At 38.4% G+C, this 27,847-nt stretch overlaps 1 protein-coding gene and 2 non-coding genes across 3 annotated transcripts; all 3 read right to left on the reverse strand.

Moving 5' to 3' along the window:
- Window positions 1-10,359: 10,359 nt before the first annotated feature.
- On the reverse strand, window positions 10,360-10,466 carry LOC141723019 (small nucleolar RNA R71). Its single transcript, XR_012576013.1, has one exon. It is a non-coding gene; the product is annotated as a small nucleolar RNA R71 (small nucleolar RNA).
- A 5,268-nt stretch (window positions 10,467-15,734) lies between these two features.
- LOC141723006 (small nucleolar RNA R71) lies at window positions 15,735-15,841 on the reverse strand. The gene has a single exon (XR_012576001.1). It is a non-coding gene; the product is annotated as a small nucleolar RNA R71 (small nucleolar RNA).
- Window positions 15,842-25,360: 9,519 nt separating this feature from the next.
- Window positions 25,361-26,335, reverse strand: LOC141719401 (uncharacterized). Its single transcript, XM_074521780.1, has 2 exons — window positions 25,586-26,335; window positions 25,361-25,504 (listed from the first exon to the last, which is right to left on the reverse strand). Exons 1-2 carry the CDS (start codon window positions 26,333-26,335, stop codon window positions 25,361-25,363), a joined length of 894 nt encoding a protein of 297 aa, XP_074377881.1.
- Between the last annotated feature and the right edge of the window lie 1,512 nt (window positions 26,336-27,847).

A 27,847-nucleotide genomic window follows, 5' to 3' on the forward strand; every position in this document is an offset into this window, starting at 1 on the left:
GTGAGTAAAAAGAAGAGGAAGCAGACACCTTTGAAAGTAGTTAGTGAGTGTGGTGAGGATAATATAGAACCTGAGTCTCACATGGTCAGAAAACCAAAGAAGGTTAAGAAAGCTGAGTTGACCACTCAATTGACTACCTCTGCATCCTCCCAAAAGGATGTATTTAAAAAAGAGGGATTAAAACAGACTCTAGGGGTATCCTCTCAACAGGGTGTCTCTATTGAAAAGAGCACTCTCCCTAGTGCACCATGTAAAGATTCTGCACCAACACTTGAACAAATTCAAGTGTATGAAAGAATAAATAAGGATGACACTTACAAAGAGAGCACATCTTTTAAAGCTCCCTCGTATATTCAGGGGAGCTTCCAACACTCAATTATGAAATTCAAAATCTAATCTCTCAGATTTCTTCTTCATTTAATGAAACACTTGAATCTACATCTCAAGTATTGCCAACTTCAAGTGATATAGTTCATTAGACCGTGCTCACCATCCAGGACCCAAATTTAGCTGGTGAGAGGCTACATGATGGGGTAGACCTTGATGACACCAACACAAACATAGGGGTTTCATCAGTTTTTACTGAAAACCCTATGGTGTGGTGGTTCCAAATAAACCTTCATGTGCAAATCAACCTTCACAGGTTGTAAGGTTTGAGGGTAGTACTCCTGAGGGGGAGCTATCAAAATCCTCTTGCAGGAACAACTCCCCTAAAAACCCTAGCTAAAATTGCACTCACAATTGAAGCTAGGAGTTTAATTATCAATGATCCTGCTATGGGGGAGGCAAGTACATCACATTCAAGTGACAGTGCTTTGAAAGAAGTACAAGGGTTTGATGCCATGGTACATGACAGTAATCTGGTCAAATCCCCTCCAATTCCAATGGAGGTTCCCACCACAAGTGGAGGACAACACACTCTCATAACCACAGTTCAACCTGTGAGTCAAAATGTGACATTTGTCACAGGTGGTTCTATTAATTCTATACCATCCACCTCAAATCCAACTGACCAACCATCTACCTCTAACCCTACTCACCACAACCAAATTTGGTTTCTCAGTGGTTGTAGGAAGCAGAAGCTCAACCAACAACAATGAATGATCTATTGGTTGATCAGTTGTCTGGCCTTGCTCAAATTTCTCAACAACTTCTTACATCAGATTTGTCTAACCAAGATTATCAAGCTATCATGCTCTCCTACCAGACAGATGTTCAAGAACAGCAAACAAAGATTGTAAATGAAGCTGAAAAGGATGGCAACTGCGATGCCTGGTTGGATAAAAACTTTTATCTGGAGATGGATGAGGTTTTGGTCAGATTTAGAGTAGAATACATCACCAACCCAGGGAGCAATGCCAAAGCTATAAGTCCACGAGAAGTTTATGATGTAATCACTGATGTCTATAAAGCTCAACTTAAAGCCTTTTACCTCATTGGTAAAGCTCTAAAATTGACTCTGAATGATCATCAAGACAAAACAAGGAAACTGGTCAAGGACAAGCTGGATGAGATCATTCCTTCTCAGGTGGAAATCAAGCAAAAATTCTCTACATTTACAAATTAGATGGCCAAGTTTGATTTGTCATATGTGGATAAGAGCATCAAGAATCTGAGGGAATCTTTTATAGCCTTACACGAAGTTTTCCAGCAGCAAATCACTAATAATAATGACATCAGAGTCAAACTGGATCAACTCTATCAGGATAGATATGAGTCATATGCTCTTTTGATGGAGGGTATCAGGGAATCTATGCAAGCTACATTTGGCACTTCTCTATCCTCAGCATCTCAACAACCACCGTCAACATCAACCAACTTGCAAATTCAAGCTCCCCAATCTCAAGTCTCCACTTTGCAGTCAGCCAATGAGTCATTGACAACTCAAGTATCACAACCCACAGCTATGGTCCAAAGTCAACATGTTGATATCCAAACCTTGGTGGACTCCCACAAACATCTATAAATGCAAAATTCAGTCTCATTGGGAGCTATCATGGGTGCACTTAACATTCCATTAACTGCACTTCCAGAAGCTGTTAGGCCTTAAATCCCTACACCTCTCATCTTGCATGCTAACAAAACTAAGGGGGAGATTGAGGCTAAGTTATTAAGATCATCCGTCCATGCATCTGTTCAAGCTGTTCAAAAAGGAAAATCCAAAGAAGTTAATGTTGGAATGGAGAGGCTTATAAAAGTAGCTGAGGGACCTAGTCTAAGCAGAGAATTTGATGAATTGCTAAAGGCTCTCAGGGATTCTCTAAACAATAACTTCTTCACATACAAAAATGACTTGGACAAGACAATAAATTTCATAAGGGTGATCTTGGTGACAAGGGACAACTTTCAGGAGAAAAGGATTGTTATCAATATAAATTACTCTGGTGTGGATAGGTGTATACAGGTGTCCCTTAATTATCTCATAAAAATAAGGGCATCTGAACTGGACATTCTGATCAACAAGGTCAACAGAGTGATTCATGAAGACACTCTCTTGCTCAATGAATTGAAAAGGCTCAAGTAGCTGCTTTTCCAGAAGTATATTTATAGCCAAGCAAGGAAGTGGTATACATCTGTCCAACCACCAAATATTGCAAACATTTCCAGATTCCTACGCAATGAGTCATAGCAAACAAAAAGTTGATTATGACTTTGAAGACAGACTTGAAGACAAAGCAGTACAAGACTGTTGAAGATGAAGACATGATCAAGTTGCTGGGGAGATATCTGAGAAATCCTGAAGCCAATTTTCCCAAACTATAAATTAATAAGGATGACTTGGATGATGATAAGCAGGAGAAAGATGATCAAAAACCTTCTGGCTCAAATCCAAGTCAACCTTCAAAGGCGACTGGCAGCAAGACGGAAGATAAGAAGAGAGAAGACAAGAAAAAGGGTGATGGGAGAAGGAAGAAAAAAAAGGAAGATGGTGCAGGATCAAAGAAAAATGTCCAATCAATTTAAATCCAACTTGCTCAAGCCACTAAACCTACAAGCTCAAACATTCAACTATCTTTGACCTCTAAGCCCAAGTTTTTGTACAAGCCAACTGCAAACACCCTACTCAATATACAATCACATCTAGCCAATTCACCTTGAAGAAAATCATAAACCTACCCTCATTCAAGCCACCAATCAAAATTTATTTCAAATCTGTTGGAAGAAACCAAAAAAATTGTAAGTTACTGCGAGGGCTATCTGGAACTATTTTGATCAAACTGATTTTCTACCACTAAATTGGTGCATCACAGATGATGACTACTTTCAATAATTAGCTGAAGAAATGGTCAAAGTCTGGGTTGTATCTTACATAGAAGTCAGAATATATTACCAGGATGGTACCTTTACTCTACCTGGAAGTAACCTAATGGATACACTTTCAACCACAGAATTCAAAAGAGTGATCAGCTTAATGAAGAATAAGGACACAATTACAAGGTCTTGAAAGGATGTGTTATGTGTATAGGTGAGAGAGAGAGAGGGGGGGATGAAAGAAATGCAAAAGCAAAGGCTGAAAAAGAAGAAAAAGATAGAAAGTATGCAGAAGAAATATCAAGACTTGAACAAAGATCAAATGAGCTCAAAGCAAAGGGGTTGAGCATAATTTCTAAGGATGGACACTTTCTAAGGATGGACACTTTCTAAACATAAAAGGTTGGAAGATTCTCAAGATTTAGGGCTGGTTACTTGAATGGTTATTCATTGGATGAGTGGCTCAAGCTTGTGGAAGCTCTAAGAGGAACTGAAATCGTAGAGGAACTTCAAGTGCTAGTAAATCTTAAAGACCTTATTAGAAATAAGCCAGGCTATGAGGATTACATGTAATGAATGTACTTATCAAACTCATGTAATCACTAATGTATGAAAGTTGTACTTGTATTTCTGTCAATTTTATATAACCTTTTATTATCTTATTATAACTTGGGGTTAGTCTTATTACCAGGCATGAATTTATGATAAGCAATCTTCTCACAAATTGGAGGAGATTGTTGTGCAAGACATGCCTATAACAAGACTAAGTGAAGCTGACAGCCCTAAGATTCTGTTGTATTGGTAATAAAATTTGTATTATGTATTGAATTACTTGAGTCTGTAAAATGGTTAAAAGATCAGAATGGAGTATTTTCTTGTAAATAGTTCAAGCCAAAGGAATAAACTCTGGAAGAATATCAAGACAAATCATGCCTTAGAGAAATGATACAGAAGCTTGAAGTTGAATAAATCTGTTTTATAGAAAATATTCTAAGTCAAGATATCAACAAGTCACATATAAAGTCATATAGAAAAGTCATTCGAGAACTCCAGAATGAATTATCGAGAAGTCTAAATTGGCTTATAGAGAAGTCCTGGAGATATCGACAAGTCAAATGAAGATATGAAGATTGAAGATATCGACAAGTCATTTTGCATATAGAGAACTCATTAATATCAACAAGTCAAAATGAAGATATGAAGATTGGAGATATCGACAAGTCAATTTTATCACTAGAGATCTCAGAGATATCAACAAGTCAAAATTCTTATAGAGATCTCAGAGATATTGACAAGTCATTTCTACATGCAGAGTTTTGGAGACCTCGACAAGACAAATTCACTTATAGAGAACTCAGAGACCTCGACAAGTCAAAGACACTTATAGAGAACTAAGAGATATCGATAAGCCATTATACTTATCGAGATGTCACAGCTCTATAGATGAAACTAGAGATCTCGGCATGCTTTTCAAGTACAGAATGCCAATGAGTTAAATATTCAAGATTATCAATCAACAAATAATCTAATCACTTAGATTGAAAAATCTACAAAAGTAGCTTGAAGAGTGCAAGATCAAAGGCCAAGATTAACTGACAAAGGAAATTCACAGACCTACACGATTTGCAAAGATACACTAAGCCAGAAATGGAAAGCTTTAGAGATAACTTAAAGTAGGGTTTAGTCCATCTTATTGCATATTGTGTAAACCTGTGTTTACTAATCTATAAAGTAAACATTGGTCCTTTATTTTAGTAGTATCAAATAGATCTAGTTTTTCTTGTAACTCTATCAAGGAAGAAGTTGAGTTGTTTACTTACAAAGAACCCAGGATTTGTAGAAAAATACTAACTTGATTTTAATACAAAATTAAGTGAGTTTTAAAATATTGTGTGCCATGTTTTATTTCAGCTAACATAATATTACTGCATTTCTAATCTACTTTGTTAACCAAGCAACAAACATTTAAAAAGCCTTAAAAATATCCAAATCACATTCACCCCTATGTTGTATTCATTACCTAACATCAATACTTTATTAAAATGCTCAAATAGATACACCCATCTATAGAAAACCGGTCCACATAAATGCAATTCCCTGAAGATGTGTACTATTAGATGTATCATTATATCAAAAAAAAGGCGGAAATATTTTTTTGAGCTCACATAATTAGGTTAATACCACATTGGCTTGCAATTTATCAATTTTTGATACGTCAACAATCTTGTTGCACAAAAAAAGAAGCAGAGTCTTATTATGCTAACTCTAACATTCTTAGGAAGTACAAGATGAATTGCGACCGTGAGTAATTATTGAAGGAGTACATCACAGTCATGAGACTTCATCCCAAATATCTTTAAATCTGCCATGGATACACAATTTCTGATGTTTGAGGAATGCCCATATGACAGCTTCATTGATGAGAGTTATTTCAACACTTTTCTTTTTTTAGCTTTTGTTAGAATAAAACTGGAAGGAGGTAGATAAGTTTTTTTTCTCCTACTTCTAGAGCTAAATCAGTCCTAACCCCATGTCCATCATATAATGCCGAGATGCCTCACTATATTTGGACTTGAACCTTAAATTCAGTAACGTCCCAATTATACTATCGCACATATTTTTCTCAATATGCATAATACCGAGGCAATGACGAACATGATGGAATTTCCAGGATTCCAACTCAAAAAATACCGACTTCTTCTTCCAAGCACAGTCCACCTTCTTCGACTTCTTTACTTCCTTTCCATAAGAAAATTTAATGTTTTCTTGTTGTGCTAACACCTCTTGTCCGTAAAGGGGTTGCGTTGGCTGTACAAACTCTTGTTGACCATTAAAGGTTGCCTTCTTCCTCCTATATGGATGATGCCTAGGCAAATACCGACGAAGACCTTGGTAACATATTATTATACTATAAGGTAAATAGTTAGCAATGATATAATCACCACACACTGGACAACCCAAATAACCCTTATTGACACAGCCAGACAAATTACTATATGTTGAGTGGAATTTATGACACTTTATGACGCTTCATTAAGCTTTGAATTGGTTTTTTGAACTCAAACTATTGGTGTTTTAATATATTTTCTAGTGTTTTTGTATTTCAGGCATTAATCCGGGATTCAGGTAAATTAGCAATGATTTGATGCTAATATGATGTTAGAATGGTGTCCAATGAATAAAGCTCGTGAAGACCAACTCATTGTAGCAAGAAAAAAAGGAAAATGGAATTTTCTCCAAGAGGTCTGCGCGCCCACAATGTCATAGCGTGCGGCTGCGGCTGAAGTACAGAGACACAGCGCGCCCGCGCTGATCAAGCGCGCGGCCGCGCCGGATCGGGATTTTAGAATCCTGATTCTTGTGGACTTTTGATTGGAGGAATTCTACTTTACATGGGCTGCTATATATACCTAAATAAAGGTCATTTTTCATAAGGAGACGTACCAGAGCACAAGGCAAAGGTGTAAGAAGACCGTTTTTAGCATAATTCAACGAAGGCGAAGAAGATCTAGTTTTTATATGTGATTCTTTGTTCTAAGTTGTAACTTTGGATGCTAGTTTTCTTATTCGTGAACCTATACTCTTGTTTCATACTTTGTTTATTATTTGTTTATAAAGACTACATTTATTATACCATGTTTTCATCGGAACCCACGTTGATGATGAGTCCGATTATGGGCTAATCGTTATCGTGGGGTTCTAGTGGATTTATTTATGGATTTCTTTAGTTGATTTATTTTGATGCCTTAGTGTGTGGTGATTGTATGATAACCTAGTATTGGTTGTGCTTATTCATCTTATGAGCGTCGCGAACTTATAAGATAGTGTGTTAATTCTTAATGAAGCGAAAGTGAATTTAAGAGTTTAGAACTTGCCATGCTAGCATAGGTTCATGTGTTATTGTTATGCATGATTCGTAGGTAATTTTAAGTATCTTACTTGCCCTATGTAATCACGATAGAAAACTTGTGCATTAAACCGTTATGTTGTCAAATTATATAGACATATAGGGTCTCAATATAATTGGTGTATATTCAACTTCTATCTCTTTTGTGGATATCTTATAGTATGGTATTCGTGCAACGAAAATTGGTATTTATCAGTTTCGTATTATCTGATTAGTGTCATCACCATTACATGCTAAGGTTAAGGACGAAAAGGCTATTGAATGAAGTATTTAATGAAGGTAGAATCTCATGTTTGTGTCATATATTATTCAATTCTCTTTAATCTCTTAGTTTATGTTCTCTAGTATAATTCTCAATAGTTAATCGTAGTATAATCAAAACTCAATTTGTTATTCGTCTTAGCATTGAATAATGGCCATATCATTGTTTCATAAGTGCATAAATCATAAAGTTAACCTAAACTAGTCTCTATGGGAACGAACTAGAAATAATTCTATATTAATTACGATCGCGTATACTTGCGTGAATTATGAGCGCGTGCTTAGCGACTAACAAGTTTTTGGCATTGATGTCGGGGACTCGGTGTTAACTTTTAGTTTATGTATTTGTCATCAGTGATCGTTAAAGTTCATTAATTTGGACATTGTTACTTACCTACTCTTTTCCTTGTCGTGTTTCAGGTACTCTAGCGAGCGTGTATACATACGCGTTTGCGGGCTCGTAAGAGAACTCTGGATCAAGCCGAGGAAGAAGTTGTAGTGATTTGAAGGGAAGTTTTTGAGGACGAAGAGAAAGTTTTTGAACAAGAAGAGAAAGTCGAGGAACCGGCTTTAGTAGTGATGGGAGATCAGGTAGAAATTCCTAAGGCTTTGATGGACTATTCTCAGCCTAAGATCAATGATATTCAGTCGAGCATCATCAAACTAGCCATCTCGGCTAACACTTTTGAGATCAAGTCGAGCACGATTCAAATGATACAGAACTCGGTTCAGTTTGGGGGTTCTCCTACATAAGACCCCAACATGCATATCAGGGATTTCATCGAGATCTGCGACACTTTCAAGTTTAATGGGGTGGCTGAAGATGCTATTCGTTAAGTGGCATTTATGACACTTTATAATGCTCTAATAAGCTTTGAACTGATGCCTTTGTACTCAAGTTGTTAAGTGTTTTAACGTGATTTCGAGTTTTTTTGCATTTCAGGCATTATCTAGGTAATCAGGTGTATTAGCATTATTTTGGTGCTAATTTGGTGTCAAGGTGGTGTTGGAATAAAAGCTCGTTGAAATCCGGCTCGAAGCTTCAAGAAAAATAAAAAAGTCAGTTTTGGCAGAAGCCTAGCGCGCCCGCGCTGATCAAGCGCGCGCCCGCGCCGAAGTACAGAATGTCAGCGCGCCCGCGCTGATCAAGCGCGCGGCTGCGTCGTGTCGGGATGCAGAATTCTGATTCTATTCTAATTCGAATTGGGAGACTTCTATGTTGGATGGGGCTGCTATATAAAAAACTCTAGATCGTTTTTAATAAGCAATCAAGCCAGAGACATATCAAGGGAGCGTAAGAAGACCGTTTTAGCATAATTCAACGAAGACGAAGAAGATCTTGTTTTTACTTGTGAACCTTTGTTTTAAGTTGTATTTGGATGCTAGTTTTCTTATTTGTGAACCTTAATCTTGTTTTGTACTTGGTTTTATTTATTCGTTATAAAGACTACGTTTTATATACCATGCTTTCATCGGAACCCACGTTGATGATGAGTCCGATTATGGGCTACTCGTTATCGTGGGGTTCTAGCGGATTTATTTATGGATTTCTTTAGTTAAATTGTTTGATGCTTTAGTATGTGGTGATTGTATGATATCCTAGTATTGGTTGTGCATATTCGTCTTTTGAGTGTCGTGAACTTATAAGATAGTGTGTTAATTCTTAATGAAGCGAAAGTGAATTTAAGGATTTAGAACTTGCCATGCTAGCATAGGTTCATGTATTCGATATGCATGATTCGTAGGTAATTTTAACCATCTTACTTGCCCTATGTAATCAAGATAGATAACTTGTGCTTAAACCGTTATGTTGTCAAATTCTATAGACATATAGGGTCTCAATATAATTGGTGTCTATTCATCTTCTATCTCTTTTGTGGATGTCTGGTAGTATGGTACTCGTGCAATGAAAGTTGGCATTTATCAGTTTCGTGTTGTCTGATTAGTGTCATCACCATTGCATGCTAAGGTTAAGAACAATAAGGCTATTGAATAAAGTATTTAATGAAGTTAGAATCCCATGTTTGTAATATATATTAATTCAATTAATCTTAGTCTCTTAGTTATAATCATTAGTTTAATTTTTAGTTATAAACAACCTCAATTTAACATCGTCTTAGCATTGGATAATAACCATATATTGTTGCTTAAGTGCGTGAATTAATTAGTTAACCAATACAGTCTCTGTGGGAACGAACTAGAAAAGATTCTATACTACTTGCGAATTCATATACTTGCATGTATTATTAACGCGTGTTTAACGACTAACAAGTTTTTGGCGCCGCTGCCGGAGACTGCAGTGTTAATTGATAGTTTATGTGCTTTTCATCAGTGGTCGTTAAAGTTCATTGACTCGGACATTGTTACTTATATGTTTCCTTATCTTAATTCAGTTACTCTAGCGAGGGTGTATGCATACGTGTTCGCGTACTCGTAAGAGAACACAGGATAAAGCCGAGGAAGAAGTTGTGGTAGTTCAAAAGGAAGTTTTTGAGGAAGAAAAGAAGGTAGAGGAAGAAGAGAAAGTCGAAGAACCAGTTGTAGTGGCGATGGGAGATCAAGTAGAAAATCATAAGGCTTTGATGGACTATTCTCAGCCTAAAATTAATGACATTCAGTCAAGCATCATCAGACCAGCCATCAGGGCTAACACTTTTGAGATCAAGTCAAGCACGATTCAGATGATACAGAACTCAGTTCAGTTTGGGAGTTCTCCTACTGAAGACTCCAACATGCACATCAGGGATTTCATCGAGATTTGTGACACTTTCAAATTCAATGATGTGACTGAAGATGCTATCAAGCTATGCCTTTTCCCATTCTCTCTGAGGGACAAGGCTAAGTGCTGGTTACACTCTCTACCAGTAGGATCTATCACCACTTGGGAGGATCTCGCGCAAAAGTTTCTCACTAAATTCTTCCCGTTGGCGAAGACTGCAGCAATCAGGAATGCTCTTACCCAGTTTACTCAGCAAACTGGGGAATCTCTATGTGAGGCTTGGGATCGATATAAGGAGATGTTAAGGAAGTGCCCACACCATGATATGCCTAATTGGATGATTATTAATTATTTCTACAATGGATTGGGTGCTACTTCTAAACCCATGCTTGATGCAGTATCAGGAGGAGCCTTGTGGGATAAGAGCTACGATGAAGCTTATGAACTTATCGAACTGATGGCTGCTAATGAGTACCAGAATCTTTCCCAGAGATTGACTCAGAGGAAAGTCGTAAGAATTCTAGAGTTGGACGCAGCAACTGCTATCGCTGCCCAACTTAAGGCTTTGACGATGAAGGTGGACACTTTGGCTAATTATGGAGTTAATCAAATCACCAGTGTCTGTGAACTTTGTGTCGGTGCCCATGATACTGATCAGTGCGCAATTTCTAGTAAATCAGCTCAGTTTGTGAGCAACTTCCAGCGATCGCAGCAACCAGTGTCCGCCACCTATCATCCCAACAATCGTAATCATCCTAATTTCAGTAGTACCCAGCTAAGTTGTACAACCCCCTGGTTTTCAGCAACCATAGTATGCACCTAGATAGCAAATCCAGTTGTAACAAGCCAATGAAAAATCTGAATTAGAGGAGTTGAAGCTTATGTGCAAGAGTCAAGTTGTTTCTATCAAGACCTTGGAAAATCAAATTGGGCAAATTTCCAATGTCTTGCTAAATCATCATCCTGGTACACTACCTAGTGACACTGAAGTGCCAGGAAAGAGGGAAGCTAAAGAACATGTAAAGGCAATCACTTTAAGGTCTGGAAACATTGCGAATCCCAAACAAACTCAAGAGTTGATTGAAGAAGCTGAGGCTGATAAGAGCAATAGGATAAGGAAGTGGAACCAATGAAGACTACTGTTGAGCATACTCTACCTGAGGGTAATACAGGGGAGAAACGGATCTATCCTCCACCGCCTTTTCCCAAGCGGCTACAGAAGAAAAAGCTGGACAAGCAATTTGAGAAGTTTCTGGAGGTGTTCAAGAAACTTCATATCAACATACCTTTCACCGAGGCACTTGAGCAGATGCCTAATTATGCAAATTTTATGAAAGGTATTCTCTCTCGGAAGGTGAAGCTAGATGATTTAGAGACAGTCGCTCTCACAGAGGAATGCAATGCTGTGCTGCAACAGAAGTTGCCTTCGAAGCTTAAAGATCCAAGAAGCTTCACTATTCCATATACTATTGGAAAAGTGTCTTTTGACAGATGCTTATGTGACTTGGGAGTTAGCATCAATCTGATGCCCTTGTCAATCTTCAAGCAGTTGGACTTACCTGATCCCAAGCCGACTTATATCACCTTGTAGTTGGCCGACCGTTCTATTAAATATCCGTGAGGTATTGTGGAGGATGTCTTGGTCAAGGTTGATAAACTCATCTTCCCTGCTGATTTTGTAATTCTTGATTTCGAGGAGGATAAGAAGATTCCCATAATCTTGGGAAGACCTTTCCAGGTGACTGGCCGAACCTTGATAGATGTGCAGAAGGGTGAGCTCACAATATGAGTGCTGGATCAGGATGTTATTTTTAATGTGTTCAATGCTATGAAATTTCCTACTGATAATGAGGAGTACTTAAAAGTAGAGTTGGTTGATTCGGTGGTCACATCGGAACTTGATCAATTGCTAAGGTCCGATGTCATAGAGAAAGATTTGTTGGGGAATTCAGATAGTGAAGATGATGAAGGTGAAGAACAATTGCAGTATTTGAATGCTTCTCCCTGGAAAAGGAAGATTGATATACCTTTTGAATCTCTTGGAATGGAGGAATTGAACAAGGCTCCTAAACGCCTCAAGCCTTCTATTGATGAGGCTCCCACTCTTGAGCTTAAGCCTTTACCTGAGCATTTGTGGTATGCATTTTTAGGTAATGCATCTACTCTGCCTGTTATTATTGCATCTGACCTTTCAAGTAGTGATGAGGAAAAGCTTTTGAGAATTCTGAGAGAGTTTAAATTGGCAATTGGATGGACTATAGCGGATATCAAGGGAATCAGCCCTTCTTATTGCATGCATAAAATTCTGCTAGAGAAAGGTAGCAAGCCTACGGTCGAGCTGCAAATAAGACTTAATCTTATCATGAAGGAAGTAGTGAAGAAGGAAATTCTTAAGTGGCTAGATGCAGGGATTATTTACCCTATTTCTGACAATTCATGGGTAAGCCCGGTTCAATGTGTGCCAAAGAAAGGTGGAATTACTGTGGTAGTAAATGAGAAGAATGAGCTTATTCCTACAAGGAAAGTCACGGGGTGGAGAGTTTACATGGACTACATGAAGCTGAACAAAGCCACTAGGAAGGATCACTTCCCTTTGCCCTTCATTGATCAAATACTCGACAGGTTGGCTGGTCATGAGTACTATTATCTTCTGGATGGCTATTCAGGTTATAATCAGATTTGTATCACTCCAGAAGATCAGGAGAAAACTACTTTCACTTGTCCATTTGGTACTTTCGCCTTCAGACGAGTTTTTTTTGGTCTGTGTGGTGTACCAGCCATATTTCAGAGATGTATGATGGCCATCTTTTCTGATATGATTGGCCAGAATGTGGAGGTGTTCATGGACCACTTCTCAGTCTTTGGCGATTCTTTTGATGAATGCTTGAAAAATCTTGGACATGTTCTCAAAAGGTGTGTTGAGACCAATCTGGTTCTCAATTGGGAGAAGTGTCACTTTATGGTGCGTCAGGGCATTATTCTCGGGTACAAGGTTTCTAGTAAAGGTCTAGAGGTGGTTAGTGTCGTTTTATTGTCCATTTAATCTCGAGATTCTATGTTGAGCTAGCGACGTAAAAGAAGCGCTTCTTGGGAGGCAACCCAAGTATTATGTAAATTAGTAGGTAGAAGAAGCAAGAAGAAAGGAGAAAAACATAAAAAAATCAGAAAAAGAAAAAAAAATTCAGGGCCAACTACAGAAGTTGGGTGCGCCCGCGCTGACCAAGTGCACAGCCGCGCCATTTTTCCAGTAATCAAGCGCGCATGCTCTATCCTAGCACACGGCCGCGCCGGTTTTCCAGAGAGTGAGCGCGCCCACGCTGTCCTAGCGCGTGGCCGCGCCGGGTCCTTGATCGAAAAAAAATGGAAGTTTTAATAGAAAATCGGGATTTTTAACCAAAAATCAATTCCAACCCGATTTTTACTCTTTCACATCCCATAATTCCCTCTCCTAATCAATTCCATTATTCCCACGATTCTCATAATCAATTCCCACTTCTATTCCTTATAGAAATCACACCTCTCCACCTATAAATACATACACTTACACACAACTTCTCCACCAATTCACCAATTCTTATGTGAGGCCCATGTTTTCTACTCCCTTTTGCAAATACTTGTATTGTTTTATTGTGAATAAAAGCATAAATCCATACAAAACTCTGATATAAGAATTGAAGTGTTATAAGTTATTTTGAGTTTAGCTTTTATTCTATTGATAAACTTGCGATTGTCTTGATGAGTAGTGAGTCATCATTGTCGATCTAGTTGTGATAGTACATCTGTAAGAAATTGCACACACGCACGTTTGTAGTTTGTAGGTTGATTTGTGAGATTTGGTTTATCTTTATGCGAATAATTGTATTTGCTGAGGTGTTGCTTGTTGATTGGTTTAGTTACTCTATGGGGATCATTGCATTCATATTAGTTGCATTCATGCATTTTTATTTCTTGTTCTTTGAGTCTGTTTATGCTTGAGGACAAGCATCGATTCAAGTTTGGGGGTATGTTTAGTGGCATTTATGACACTTTATAATGCTCTAATAAGCTTTGAACTGATGCCTTTGTACTCAAGTTATTAAGTGTTTCAACGTGTTTTCAAGTATTTTTGCATTTCTGGCATTATCTAGGTAAGCAGGTGCATTAACATTATTTTGGTGCTAATTTGGTGTCAATATAAAAACTCGTTAAAAGCTGTCTCGAAGCTTCAAGTAAAATAAAGAAGTCAGTTTTGGCAGAAGCCCAGCGCGCCCGTGCTGATCAAGCGCGCCCGCGCTTATCAAGCGCGCGCCCGCGCCGAAGTACAGAATGCCAGTGCGCCCACGCTGATCAAGCGCGCGGCCGCGCCGCGTTCGTGATGCAGAATTCTGATTCTATTCTAATTCGAATTGGGAGAATTTTATGCTGCATGCGGCTGCTATATAAACAACTCTAGGTCATTTTTAATAAGCAATCAAGCTAGAGACATATCAAGGGAGCGTAAGAAGACCGTTTTAGCACGATTCAACGAAGACGAAGAAGATCTTGTTTTTACTTGTGAACCTTTGTTTTAAGTTGTATTTGGATGCTAGTTTTCTTATTTGTGAACCTTAATCTTGTTTTGTACTTGGTTTTATTTATTCGTTATAAAGACTACGTTTTATATACCATGCTTTCATCGGAACCCACGTTGATGATGAGTCCGATTATGGGCTAATCGTTATCGTGGGGTTCTAGCGGATTTATTTATGGATTTTTTTAGTTAAATTGTTTGATGCCTTAGTATGTGGTGATTGTATGATATCCTAGTATTGGTTGTGCGTATTCATCTTATGAGCGTCGCGAACTTAGAAGATAGTGTGTTAATTCTTAATGAAGCGAAAGTGAATTTAAGGATTTAGAACTTTCCATGCTAGCATAGGTTCATGTATTCGATATGCATGATTCGTAGGTAATTTTTACCATCTTACTTGCCCTGTGTAATCAAGATAGATAACTTGTGCTTAAACCGTTATGTTGTCAAATTCTATAGACATATAGGGTCTCAATACAATTGGTGTCTATTCAGCTTCTATCTCTTTTGTGGATGTCTGGTAGTATGGTACTCGTGTAATGAAATTTGACGTTTATCAGTTTCGTGTTGTCTGATTAGTGTCATCACCATTGCATGCTAAGGTTAAGAACAATAAGGCTATTGAATGATGTATTTAATGAAGTTAGAATCTCATGTTTATCATATATATTAATTCAACTAATCTTATTCTCGTAGTTATAATCATTAGTTTAATTTTTAGTTTTAAACAACCTCAATTTGTTATCGTCTTAGCATTGGATAATAACCATACATTATTGCTTAAACGCATGAATTAATTAGTTAACCAATACAGTCTATGTGGGAACGAACTAGAAAAGATTCTATACTACTTGCGAACTCATATACTTGCGTGTATTATTAGCGCGTGTTTAGCGACTTACATTATCAAGTTGCGACTCTTCCCATTCTCGTTGAGGAATAAAGCAAAGTGTTGGTTACATTCTCTACCACCAGGGTCTATCACCAAATGGGAGGAATTTGCTCAAAAGTTTCTCACTAAATTCTTCCCTATGGCGAAGACTGCTGCAATCAGGAATGCTCTTACTTAGTTTGCACAACAAACTGGAGAATCTCTGTGTGAGGCTTGGGATCGATACAAGGAGATGCTAAGGAAGTGCCCACATCATGGCATACCTGATTGAATGATTATAAACTGTTTCTACAATGGTTTAGGCGCATAATCTAGACTTATGCTCAATGCAGCGTCTGGTGGAGCCTTATAGGCTAAAAGCTATAATTAAGCTTATGAGTTGATTGAGCTCATGGAAGCTAATGAATACTAGAATCCTACGCAAATAATGTTGCAAGGCAAGGTCACAGAAATTCTGGAAGTGGATACAGCTACTGTTATAGCTGCTCAACTTCATGCTTTGATGATGAAAGTGGACTCTTTGGCTATTTATGAAGTTAATCAAATCACTAGTGTTTATGAGCTTTGTGCGGGGGCACATGAAACTGAGCAGTGCGCTATTTCTAACGAATCAACTCAATTTGTGAGCAACTTTCAGATATCACCGCAACAAGCTCCAACCACTTATCATCCAAACAACCGCAATCATCCTAACTTCAGCTGGAGTAACAATCAGAATGCGGTGCAACAATCTTATCAGCCATACACAACAAAGCAGTATAACCCTCCTGGTTTTCAGCAACCGCAATATGCCCCTAGACTATAACTTCAACTTCAGCAGTTACCGCAAGCTAATGAAAAATCCAAATTGGAGGAGTCGAGGCTCATGTGCAAGAGCCAAGCTGTGTCTATCAAGACCTTGGAGAATCAGATTGGGCAAATTGCTAATGCATTACTGAATCGTCAACCTGACATGCTTTCGATCGATACTGAAGTGCCAGGCAAGAAGGAAGCTAAGGAGTATGTTAAGGCAATTACAATGAGGTCTGGTAAGGTTGCAAATCCTGAAAAAGCTAAGACTCCAGAATCTGAAGTTGAGACTGAAGAAGAAAAAATATAGAAGGAAATAGAAGTGGAACCACGGAAGACTACTGTTGAGCACACTCCTCCTGAGGGTAATACAGGGGAGAAACAGATCTATCCTCCACCTCTTTTTCCTAAGAGGCTGTAGAAGAAAAAGCTGGATAAGCAATTTGAGAAGTTTCTAGAGGTGTTCAAGAGATTTCACATCAACATGCCTTTCGCAGAAGCTCTTGAACAAATGCCTAGTTATGTGAAGTTTATGAAAGGTATTCTCTCTAGGAAGGTGAAGCTTGATGACTTAGAGACCGTTACTCTCACGAAGGAATGCAGTGTTATGCTGCAACAGAAATTGCCTCTGAAGCTTAAAGATCCTGGAAGCTTCACTATTCCTAGCACAATTGGAAAGCTGTCATTTAACAAGTGTTTATGTGACTTGGGAGCTAGCATCAATCTAATGCCTTTTCAATCTTCAAGAAGTTGGACTTGCCTGATCCAAAGCCCACTTATATGACTTTGAAGTTGGCCGACCTTTCTATTATATATCCGCGAGGTATTGTGGAGGATGTATTGGTCAAGGTGGATAAACTCATTTTCCCTGCTGATTTTGTAATTCTTAATTTCGAGGAGGATAAGAAGATTCCCATAATCTTGGGAAGACCTTTCTTGGCTACTGGTCGAACCTTGATAGATCTGCAGAAAGGTGAGCTCACCATGCGAGTGATGGATCAGGATGTAACTTTTAATGTGTTCAATGCCATGAAATTCCCTACAGAAAATGAGGAGTGCTTTAAGGTGGAGATGGTCGATTTCGTGGTTAATTCTGAACTCGATCGATTGCTAAGGTCTGATGCCTTAGAAAAGGCCATGTTGGGGAATTCTAATAGTGAAGATGATGAAGGTGAAGAGCAGTTACAATTTCTGAGTGCTTCTCCCTGGAAGAGGAAGATGTATATTTCTTTTGAATCTCTTGAAATAGAGGAGCTGAACAAAGCTCCTAAGTGCCTCAAGCCATCTATTGAGGAAGCTCCTACTTTTGAGCTTAAGCCTTTACCTTAACATTTGAGGTATGTGTTTTTAGGTGATGCATCTACTTTTCCTGTGATTATTGCATCTGACCTTACAGGAAGCGATGATGAAAAACTCTTAAGAATTCTGAGAGAATTCAAATTGGCAATTGGATGGACGATAGCAGATATCAAGGGAATCAGCCCTTCTTATTGTATGCATAAAATTCTGCTAGAGGAAGGTAGCAAGCCTACTGTTGAGAAACAAAGAAGGTTAAATCCGATCATGAAAGAGGTTGTGAAGAAGGAAATTATGAAGTGGCTGGATGCAGGGATCATCTATCCTATTTATGACGGTTCTTGGGTGAGTCCAGTTCAGTGTGTACCAAAGAAATGAGGTATCACAGTCATTGCTAATGAGAAGAAAGGAGGTATCACAGTCCATTTTAGACTCAATGTGCCATTTATTGATCAGATGCTTAATAGATTGGCTGGGCATGAGTACTACTGTCTTCTGGATAGCTACTCGGGCTATAATCAAATTTCCATTGCTCCAGAAGTTCAAGAAAAGACTACATTCACATGTCCTTTTTGTACTTTTCCATTTCGAAGAGTTTCTTTTGGGTTATGTGGAGCACCGACCACATTTCAGAGATGCATGATGGCTATCTTCTCTGATATGATTGGTCAGAATATGGAGGTGTTCATGGACGATTTCTCTGTGTTTGGTGATTCATTTGATGAGTGCTTGAAAAATCTAGGAGACATTCTCAAGAGGTGTATTGAGACAAATTTTGTTCTCAATTGGGAGAAATGTCACTTTATGGTGCGACAGGGCATTATTCTTGGGCACAAGGTCTCTATTAAGGGTCTTGAGATGGACAAAGCCAAAGTGGGGGTTATCGAAAATCTTCCCCCACCAATTTCTGTTAATGGAGTTCGTAATTTTCTTGGTCATGCGGGATTCTACAGGCGGTTCATCAAGGACTTCTCAAAATTTCTAAACCTTTGTGCAATCTTTTGGAGAAGGATGTCCCGTTTAAGTTTGATGACGAGTGTGTGGCTGCTTTTGAGTTCTTAAAGAAGAGTTTAATCACGACACCTGTCATAACTGCACCTTATTGGAGTGAACTGTTTGAGATGATGTGAGATGCAAGTGACTATGCAGTTGGAGCAGTTCTTGGGCAGAGAAAGAACAACATATTTCATGTGGTCTACTATGTTAGTAGGACCCTAAATGGTGCTCAGCTGAATTATAATACAACGGAGAAAGAACTTTTGGCTATTGTCTATGGTTTTGAGAAATTTAGATCTTATCTGCTAGGGACGAAGGTGACAGTTTTCACTGATCACACTGCAATTCGATATCTCATCTCAAAGAAGGACTCGAACTCTAGATAGATCAGATGGGATCTTTTGCTTCAAGAATTTGAGTTAGAGATCAAGGACAGGAAAGGTACCGAGAATCAAGTCGTTGATCATCTGTCTTGTTTAGAGGATCCAATTGTAACTTCACTGGATAAATCATTAATAAATGAGTCTTTTCCTGATGAGCAGCTGTTTGGAGTGCAAGATGAAGAACCGTGGTTTGCAGATATTATAAACTACCTTGTGAGTAATATCATGCCTCCCGACTTATCATACGCTCAACAAAAGAAGTTCCTGCATGAAGTGAACTGGTATATGTGGGATGAGCCATTTCTCTTTCGACAAGGAGCATACCAAATCATCAGGAGATGTATTCCTTACAGCGAAATGTGGGGGATCTTGCGAGATTGCCACTCAACGGCTTATAGAGGACATTATGGTGGAGAAAAGACAGCAGCTTGTATTCTTCAAGCATGTTTCTTTTGGCCAACCTTGTTTAAAGATGCTCATCAGTTCATTTTGAAATGTGATCGATGTCAACGTGTGGGTAATATGTCCAAGTGGGATGAGATACCTCTTAATGTGCTTATCGAGGTTGAAGTTTTCAATGTTTGGAGAATTGACTTCATGGGGCCATTTGTCTCATCTTGTAACAATCAGTATATCTTGTTGGCGGTTGATTATAGGTCAAAATGGGTTGAAGTTAAGGCGTTGCCAACGAACGATGCGAACGTAGTGCTTAATTTTCTTCACAAGCAGATATTCACAAGATTTGGAACTCCAAGAGTCATAATTAGTGATGAGGGGTCGCATTTCTATAATCGTAAGTTCACTGCTATGATGCAAAGATATAATGTGAATTATCGCATTGCTACGACTTATCATCCTCAGACGAATGGTCAAGATGAGGTATCTAACAGAGAGATCAAGCACATTTTAGAGAAAGTTGTGTATCCATCGAGAAAAGATTGGTCTTTGCAGCTTGATGAAGCTGTTTGGGCATATAGATTAGCATACAAGACTCCGCTAGGAATGTCACCATATCAGTTGGTTTATGGTAAGAGTTGTCATTTGTCGGTAGAGCTCGAACATAAAGCGTATTGGGCTTTGAAGAAGTTGAATTGGACTTGGATGCAGCTGGAAAGAAGAGGATGCTTCAATTGAATGAAATCGACGAGTTTCGACTTCAAGCATATGAAAACAACAAAATATATAAGGAGTAAGTCAAGAGGTGGCACGATAGGGGTCTAGTGCTCAAATCATTTGTGCAGGGGCAACAAGTTCTTTTGTTCAACTCTCGTCTCCGTCTTTTTCCTGGAAAGTTGAAGTTAAGGTGGTCAGGGCTGTTTGTTGTCAAAACTGTGTTTCCACATGGAGCTGTGGAGATTTTTGAGAATGATTCAGGCCAAGCATTCAAGGTAAATGGTCAGAGGTTGAAGCATTACTATGGTGACACGGCACACCGCGAGGTGGTTAGTGTCATTTTATTGTCTGTTTGATCTCGTATTTCTATGTCAAGCTAACGACGTAAAGCAAGCGCTTCTTGGGAGGTAACCAAAGTTTGTTGTACTTTAGTAGATAGAGGAAGAAGAAAGAAAGGAGAAAAACACAAAAAAATAAAAAAATTCGGGGCCAAGTACAGTGGCACGGTGCGCCCGCGCTGAGGAAGTGGGGTGGCCGCGCTGAAATTCCAGAGACACGGCGTGCCCGCGCTGCCTAGCGGAGCGGCCGCGCTGAAATAACAGAAGCACGGCGCCCCCGCACCGAGGTAGCGCGTGGCCGCGCTGCCCCCTGAATTCTGGAAAAAAAATAGCTAGGAATAAAGAGAAAATCGGGGACTTCTTTTAAAAATCAATTCCTACCCGAATTTTACTCTTCCACATCCTAAATTTCCCTCTCCAAATCAAACCCATTATTCCCAATATTCCCATAATCAATTCCCACTTCTATTCCATATCTAATTCTCTTCTTACCTCCTATGTATACATACACTTATACACCAACTTCTCCACCACTTCTCAAATTCTCAAACACAATTCTCTCTCAAACACTTATCTTTTATTCTCTCTTATTCAATCCCAATGGCACCCAAGAGACAAAAAACTCAAATTAGCAGCAGCACCACTGATTTTTCGAGTGCAGGTGGTGTCAGGCCAAGATTTTCGACTCTCGAGGATGAAGCGGAGTATACGAGGCTTCTCTCGAATCCTATAGCAAAGGAGCTAGGTTTTCTGCCATCGGAGAAGGATGATAAGTTGTTGGAGATGATCTTGGAGATGGGTTGGGTTGCTTTTTGCGAGGCACCCGATGTTGTGCCCATGAGTGTTGTTCATGAGTTTTATGTTAATGTCAAGGCGGAGAAGAATGGTTTCACTGTGGTTAGGGGATGACGGTTGAGTACAGTACGGATGCGATAAGGAGGGTGATTGAGCAGCCCGCGAGGAAGCCCGGTCATGACACCTGGAACGAGAAGACTCCGTAGAAGTTTGATTTGGATTTGATAATTGCTACTCTGTGTGAACCTGATACTCATTGGAAGTTCAAAAGGGGCACGACTGATTATTCCACGTTCCCTGCTTCGAGCATAAACAGGTTTGCTCGTGCATGGAATGCGTTTATTTGTCCTAACATCATGCTATCTTCTCATGTGCATGATATGACTGTGGAGCATGCACAGCTGTTGTGGGGGATTCTTCAGGGTGATTATGTAGACCTTGGGATGGTGATTTACCAGGGTATTCTGAGATTTTTACGAGGGAGTACTACGGGTTCTATACCATATGCGTCCGTTGTGACGAAGCTGTGTGTGGCAGTTGGTGTTTATTGGCCAGCACACGAGCAGCTCCAGATTCCGGGTGCTCCGATTGACAGTACCGCGTTGGCTACGATGCAAGAGTGGGATGGAGGCAAGCCTAATTTGAAGGGCTTGGGTATTTTTTTGACCATCTGCCTGGTGGGAGGCCAGCTGCTGGGGCAGCTCAGTCGAGCAGAACGACATGGAGATCTCAGTTGGGTGAAGAGACTGGTCCATCACAGCAAGAGCAGGAGGAAGCAGGAGCTAATGTTGGAGTTGTATGAGCATGACGCAGTATAGGCGTCTAGCGAGGAGGATGGATGCGATGCATGACATCCATAGTCGGTTTGCACGTGATCTCACACATGCATTAGGGACTGCTTTCAGAGCCACATGTGTTGACATCCAGTGGCCACTTTTTGGTGAGGACTCCGTGTATCCACCTCCAGACACGCCTGACACTCCACCCATTGGGGGTGAGGATCCTGATTCCGAGTAGGTATGACTGATTCCTTACTATTACCTTCACCGAGGACAGTAAAAAATTTAAGTTTGGGGTAGTAGTTGAAGGAATATGTTTTGTGTAAGTCGCATATAGTTTGCATATTCATGATAGTTTAGTACATATAGTTGCATATTTTGCCATGTAGTTTTATTTTTATTTTTATAGTTTTTATGATAGTTTGTTCATATTGTTCATGCATTTGCATAATAACATGATCCCTTAGATGATTTTTCCGATTGACTTGTGATATTGATGCTAGTGTAGTGATGTCGTATGTAGTGATGTTAAGTCTTGTCAAATTGATTTGCATGCTAGAGACAATTGTATTTTACTAAGTCTTATAGGTTGCTTGAGTGCTAGATCATGATCATGGTTTGTTTGTTTGTCGAGGTTTAATCGCTTGTTTATATTTAGAATTTAGGATATTCTCTTAATAATAAAATAGCATGGATTTTTAAAAATTGGAGAAAATTGGATTTCATTTCTAGTTGTTGTGGCTAGGTGTCAAATGGCTAGTAGTCGGCTCATATTTATATCTAGGGTTGAATGAGATGGAGCGAAATGCACTCGTTCAGAAATTTGTGAAAAAAAAACAAAAACAAAATAAGTGTTATGTATAATTGATCACGAATGGGCTCTTTAGTACTCGAGTTATTAAGTTCTTAGGGGACTTTGAGCCTAGTGACCTAAGTCTTTTATAGTCTGGGATCCGCTAACCTAATGCTCGTTACATGGGTACTATTGTATAAGTCTTTTGTGGACCTCACTCATTGCACGATCAAATAAGCATACTTGTGTTGTTTTGTTATGAATAAAAGCGTGAATCCATATAAAACTCCAATATAATAATTGAAGTGTTATAAGTTATTTTGAGTCTAACTTTTATTTTATTTATAACCTTGTGATTGCTTTGATGAGTAGTGAGTCATGATTATTGATCTAGTTGTGAAAGTATACTTGTAAGCAGTTGCACACACGCACATATTTGGTTTGTAGGTTGATTTGTGGGGTTTGATTGATCTTTATGTGAATAACTGTATTTGTTGAGGTGTTGCTTGTTAATTGGTTTAGTTATTCTATGGGGATTGTTCTATTCATTTAGTTGCATTCATGCATTTTTATTTCTTATTCTTTGAGTTTGTTTATGCTTGAGGACAAGCATCGATTCAAGTTTGGGGTATGTTGAGTAGTATTTATGACACTTTATGACGCTCCATTAAGCTTTGAATTGGTGTTTTTGTACTCAAGTTATTGGTGTTTTAATGTGTTTTCTAGTATTTTTACATTTCAGGCATTAATCCGGGATTCATGTGAATTAGCATTGATTTGATGCTAATATGGTGTTAGGATGGTGTCCAAGGAATAAAGCTCGCGAAGACCAACTCATTGCAACAAGAAAAGAAGGAAAATGGGATTTTCTCCAGGAGGCCAGCGAGCCCGCGCTGTCATAGCGCGCGCCCGCGCTGTCATAGCGCGCGCCCGCGCCCGAAGTGCAGAGACACAGCGCGCCCGCGCTAATCAAGCGCGCGCCCGCGCTAATCAAGCGCACGCCCGCGCTAATCAAGCGCGCGCCCGTGCTAATCAAGTACGCGCCGGGTCGGGATTTTAGAATCCCGATTCTTGTGGACTTTTGATTGGAGGACTTCTACTTTGCATGGGCTACTATATATACCTAAATAAATGTCATTTTTCATAAGGAAACGTATCAGGGCACAAGGAGAAGGCGTAAGAAGACCGTTTTTAGCACAATTCAATGAAGGCGAAGAAGATCTAGTTTTTATTTGTGATTATTTGTTCTAAGTTGTAACTTTGGATGCTAGTTTTCTTATTCGTGAACCTATACTCTTGTTTCATACTTTGTTTATTATTTGTTTATAAAGACTACGTTTATTATACCATGCTTTCATCGGTACCCACGTTGATGATGAGCCCGATTATGGGCTAATCGGTATTATGGGGTTCTAGCGGATTTATTTATGGATTTCTTTAGTTGATTTGTTTCGATGCCTTAGTGTGTGGTGATTGCATGATATCCTAGTATTGGTTGTGCTTATTCGTCTTATAAGCGTCGCACACTTATAAGATAGTGTGTTAATTTTTAATAAAACAAAAGTGAATTCAAGAGTTTAGAAATTGTCATGCTAGCATAGGTCCATGTGTTATTGTTATGCATGATTCATAGGTAATTTTAACCATCTTACTTGCCCTATGTAATCACGATAGATAACTTGTGCATTAAGCCGTTATGTTCTCAAATTCTATAGACATATAGGGTCTCAATATAATTGGTATCTATTCAGCTTCTATCTCTTTTGTGGATGTCTGATAGTATGGTATTCGTGCAATGAAAGTTGGCGTTTATCAGTTTTGTGTTATCTGATTAGTGTCATCACTATTACATGCTAAGGTTAAGAACGAAAAGGCTATTGAATGAAGTATTTAATGAAGTTAGAATCTCATGTTTGTGTCATATATTATTCAATTCTCTTTAATCTCTTAGTTTATGTTCTCTAGTATAATTCTCAATAGTTAATCATAGTATAATCAAAACTCAATTTGTTATTCGTCTTAGCATTGAATAATAGCCATATCATTGTTGCATAAGTGCATAAATCACAAAGTTAATTCAACCAGTCTCTGTGGGAACGAACTAGAAATAATTCTATATTACTTGCGATAGCGTATACTTGCATGAATTATTAGCGCGTGCTTAGCGACTAACACTATACGCCGGGAAATCATTAATCGTCCATAACAAAGTCGCCCTTAAAGTGAAAAAAGATTTTGTAGGCATCGTATACATTCGGTTCACCTTCTTCCTAAAGCTTTTTCAAATCATCAACTAACGGTTGTAAGAACACATCAAGGTTGTTACTTGGTTCATGGGGACTAGAGACCAATATAGTTAACATCATAAATTTCCTCTTCACACATAACCACAGAGGAAGATTACATGTTACCAATACTACCAGCCAACAGAAATACCGATTGGTCAGCCCATTGTTATGTGGGTTAATACCATCAGCCGACAAAGCTAGTTGAAGATTTCATGGCTCACTTTCGAAGGCAGGCCACCTGTAATCGATATTCCGCGAAGAAGGAGAGTCGGCAGGGTGGCCCATCTGGCGATCACGAATTCTTTGGTTGGAATTCCACGTCAACAACTCAGCTATCGCAGAAGATTTAAACATCTGTTTAAATATTAGAATAATCAGAAGGTACCACATAACTTTTTTCGGGATTTTATACCTTTCTCTACCATCCTTACCCACCTTCCAGTGAGATAGCTTGCACTTTGGACACTCCGAAGCAGTCTCATTTACACTCATGTATAGAACACATTCATTGGAACACACGTGGAATTTTGTATAATCGAGGCCTAAATTCGAAAGAGTTTTCTTTGCTTCATATGCGTTATGAGATAATGCATTATCCTGAGGTAGAAATGAGTCAACTGTAGAGAGAAGATCACTGAATGCGCTATCACTAACACCAAATCTCGCTTTCCAGTTATATAATTTCAACACCAAATCTAATTTTGTGCAGTCGCTTCCCTCGAATAAAGGTTGTTGAGCATCGGTCACAAACCTCTTAAAATCATGTGAGTCTTTATCGTAGTCATCACCCCCTGAATTACCCCCTGGATTACGAAATGTTGCTTCCCAAACCACAACAGCTTGTGAAGCACCAGCATCCATCGCTTCCGATGCAGGTTCTAAGGCTACTTTAAATGCATCTGCATTCTGCTCCTCTTCATGAGGGGGCAGTGTGCTACCAACAGATGACCTACCAGCCTTGGATCTGTGCCAAATCCAATCAATATACCCGAGACTGAAACTATTTTCGTACATATGACCCCTTATTACTTTGACCGGAAATTTCTTAAAATTAACACATTTACAGCATGGGAAAGGTATTTTTTTAGGATTTTTATAATTTTCTTCAGCGTAAATCAAAAACTTTGCAATCCTGACTTCATACTCCAATGAATCCCTCTCTTTTGGAATCCAATATTTCTCCATATTCGTAGGATAACCTATTTCCTACCTAATTTTCATATCAAATATTTAAAAAACTAGCAACGTACAATTACAAAAGCATGGTCATATACATAATGTAACTATATAATATATATTATGAAAAAATATAATCTATATTACAATATAAATGTACTAGTCATGTTATATTCTCTAATTGATTTATAAACTGTATATTATACTAAAAATAATGATTATATGTTAGTACTCATTAGTAATATATATGTATTACTATATATGATTATCGGCAAAACAATGATGCACTAAGACCATTCATGTGCATCTCAACATCTCTACCTAGAATCGCTGAATATATAGATTCTTAATAAGTAATTAAGAATCCATGAATATATAATCTTAACAAAATATTAATAGTCAATGCATAACATATAGTTTCTGACATATGACTCCAATAGTAAACTAATCTATATTAATTATTGACTTACAAACTTACTTATCCAATTAATCCCTATAAGGTACGCTCACCTATCCGATTAATCACTGTAAGGTACGCTCACCGCCTAGCATTTTTTAGAACAATGTTTGCAATAAGTAGATCAGTGGTAATGGGGGCATTAATATTATAATCAAGGAACCTAATAATGGTGAACTGGTGCTGCAAAGTTCAAAGTGGAAACTATAAAGTAGTAAAGTAGAACTAACATGAGAAGCAAGCTAGCACTGAAACATTAGATTAATTAACAAAACGTTAATCTTAAAATCATACAACTATTTTTTTCACTTTTATGAGTGCTAATACTAATTAGTAATGAACAACACTAACGACTGCAATTACATATCAAATTCCTCAGATTAACAATTAAAACCAATACTAATTACCCAATTATCCAATTAAAAATAATTAAAATATTGAAAAATTACCCAATGTAGAACACTACTGAAAAGATGGACAAACTGTATTTACCTGAACTTGTTTTTGATGAAGCAAGTCTTTTGTTGGTTAGAGGAACATCTATCTTGTATTCACTTGTAAATTTCGTTTGGAATCTGGAAAATGTTAAATATAATCCAGAACTTTTCTGCTATTTACTTTGCATTACTGTTTATATCTTTTTCTTATTTGTTAGTTGAGTTATCCTCTAGGTATTTGTTGTTATTGTCTAACAAACAAATAGGGGGAGTTTGAAAGGCATATGTCATAGCCTATTTGTTTATTCGAGGATTTAACTCAACTCAAATAAGGATGTAACAAGTAAATAGTGGTTCTATCGTCAGAGAGATCTCTTATAGTAACATATGTCAAAGGATTAAGTAACATTGTTCCTCTACAGACTTGATGACTTAATTCACTGGAAGAAGCTCAAGAAATTGATCAAGCCTCAGTGATATAAATCAAGATTGTGGATTTAATCAAGTGACAGAGATCTCGTCAGGGTATCAATTAATTACAAGGATTTAGTCTGAAGAAAATCAAGAGTATCAAGGTCAAGGCATGAAGAAATGTCACGGAAGTTAGTCACTCATGAACCAGACAGT

The sequence above is a fragment of the Apium graveolens genome, chromosome 4 (genome assembly GCF_009905375.1).
Source record: "Apium graveolens cultivar Ventura chromosome 4, ASM990537v1, whole genome shotgun sequence".
Classification (NCBI taxonomy): Eukaryota; Viridiplantae; Streptophyta; class Magnoliopsida; order Apiales; family Apiaceae; genus Apium; species Apium graveolens.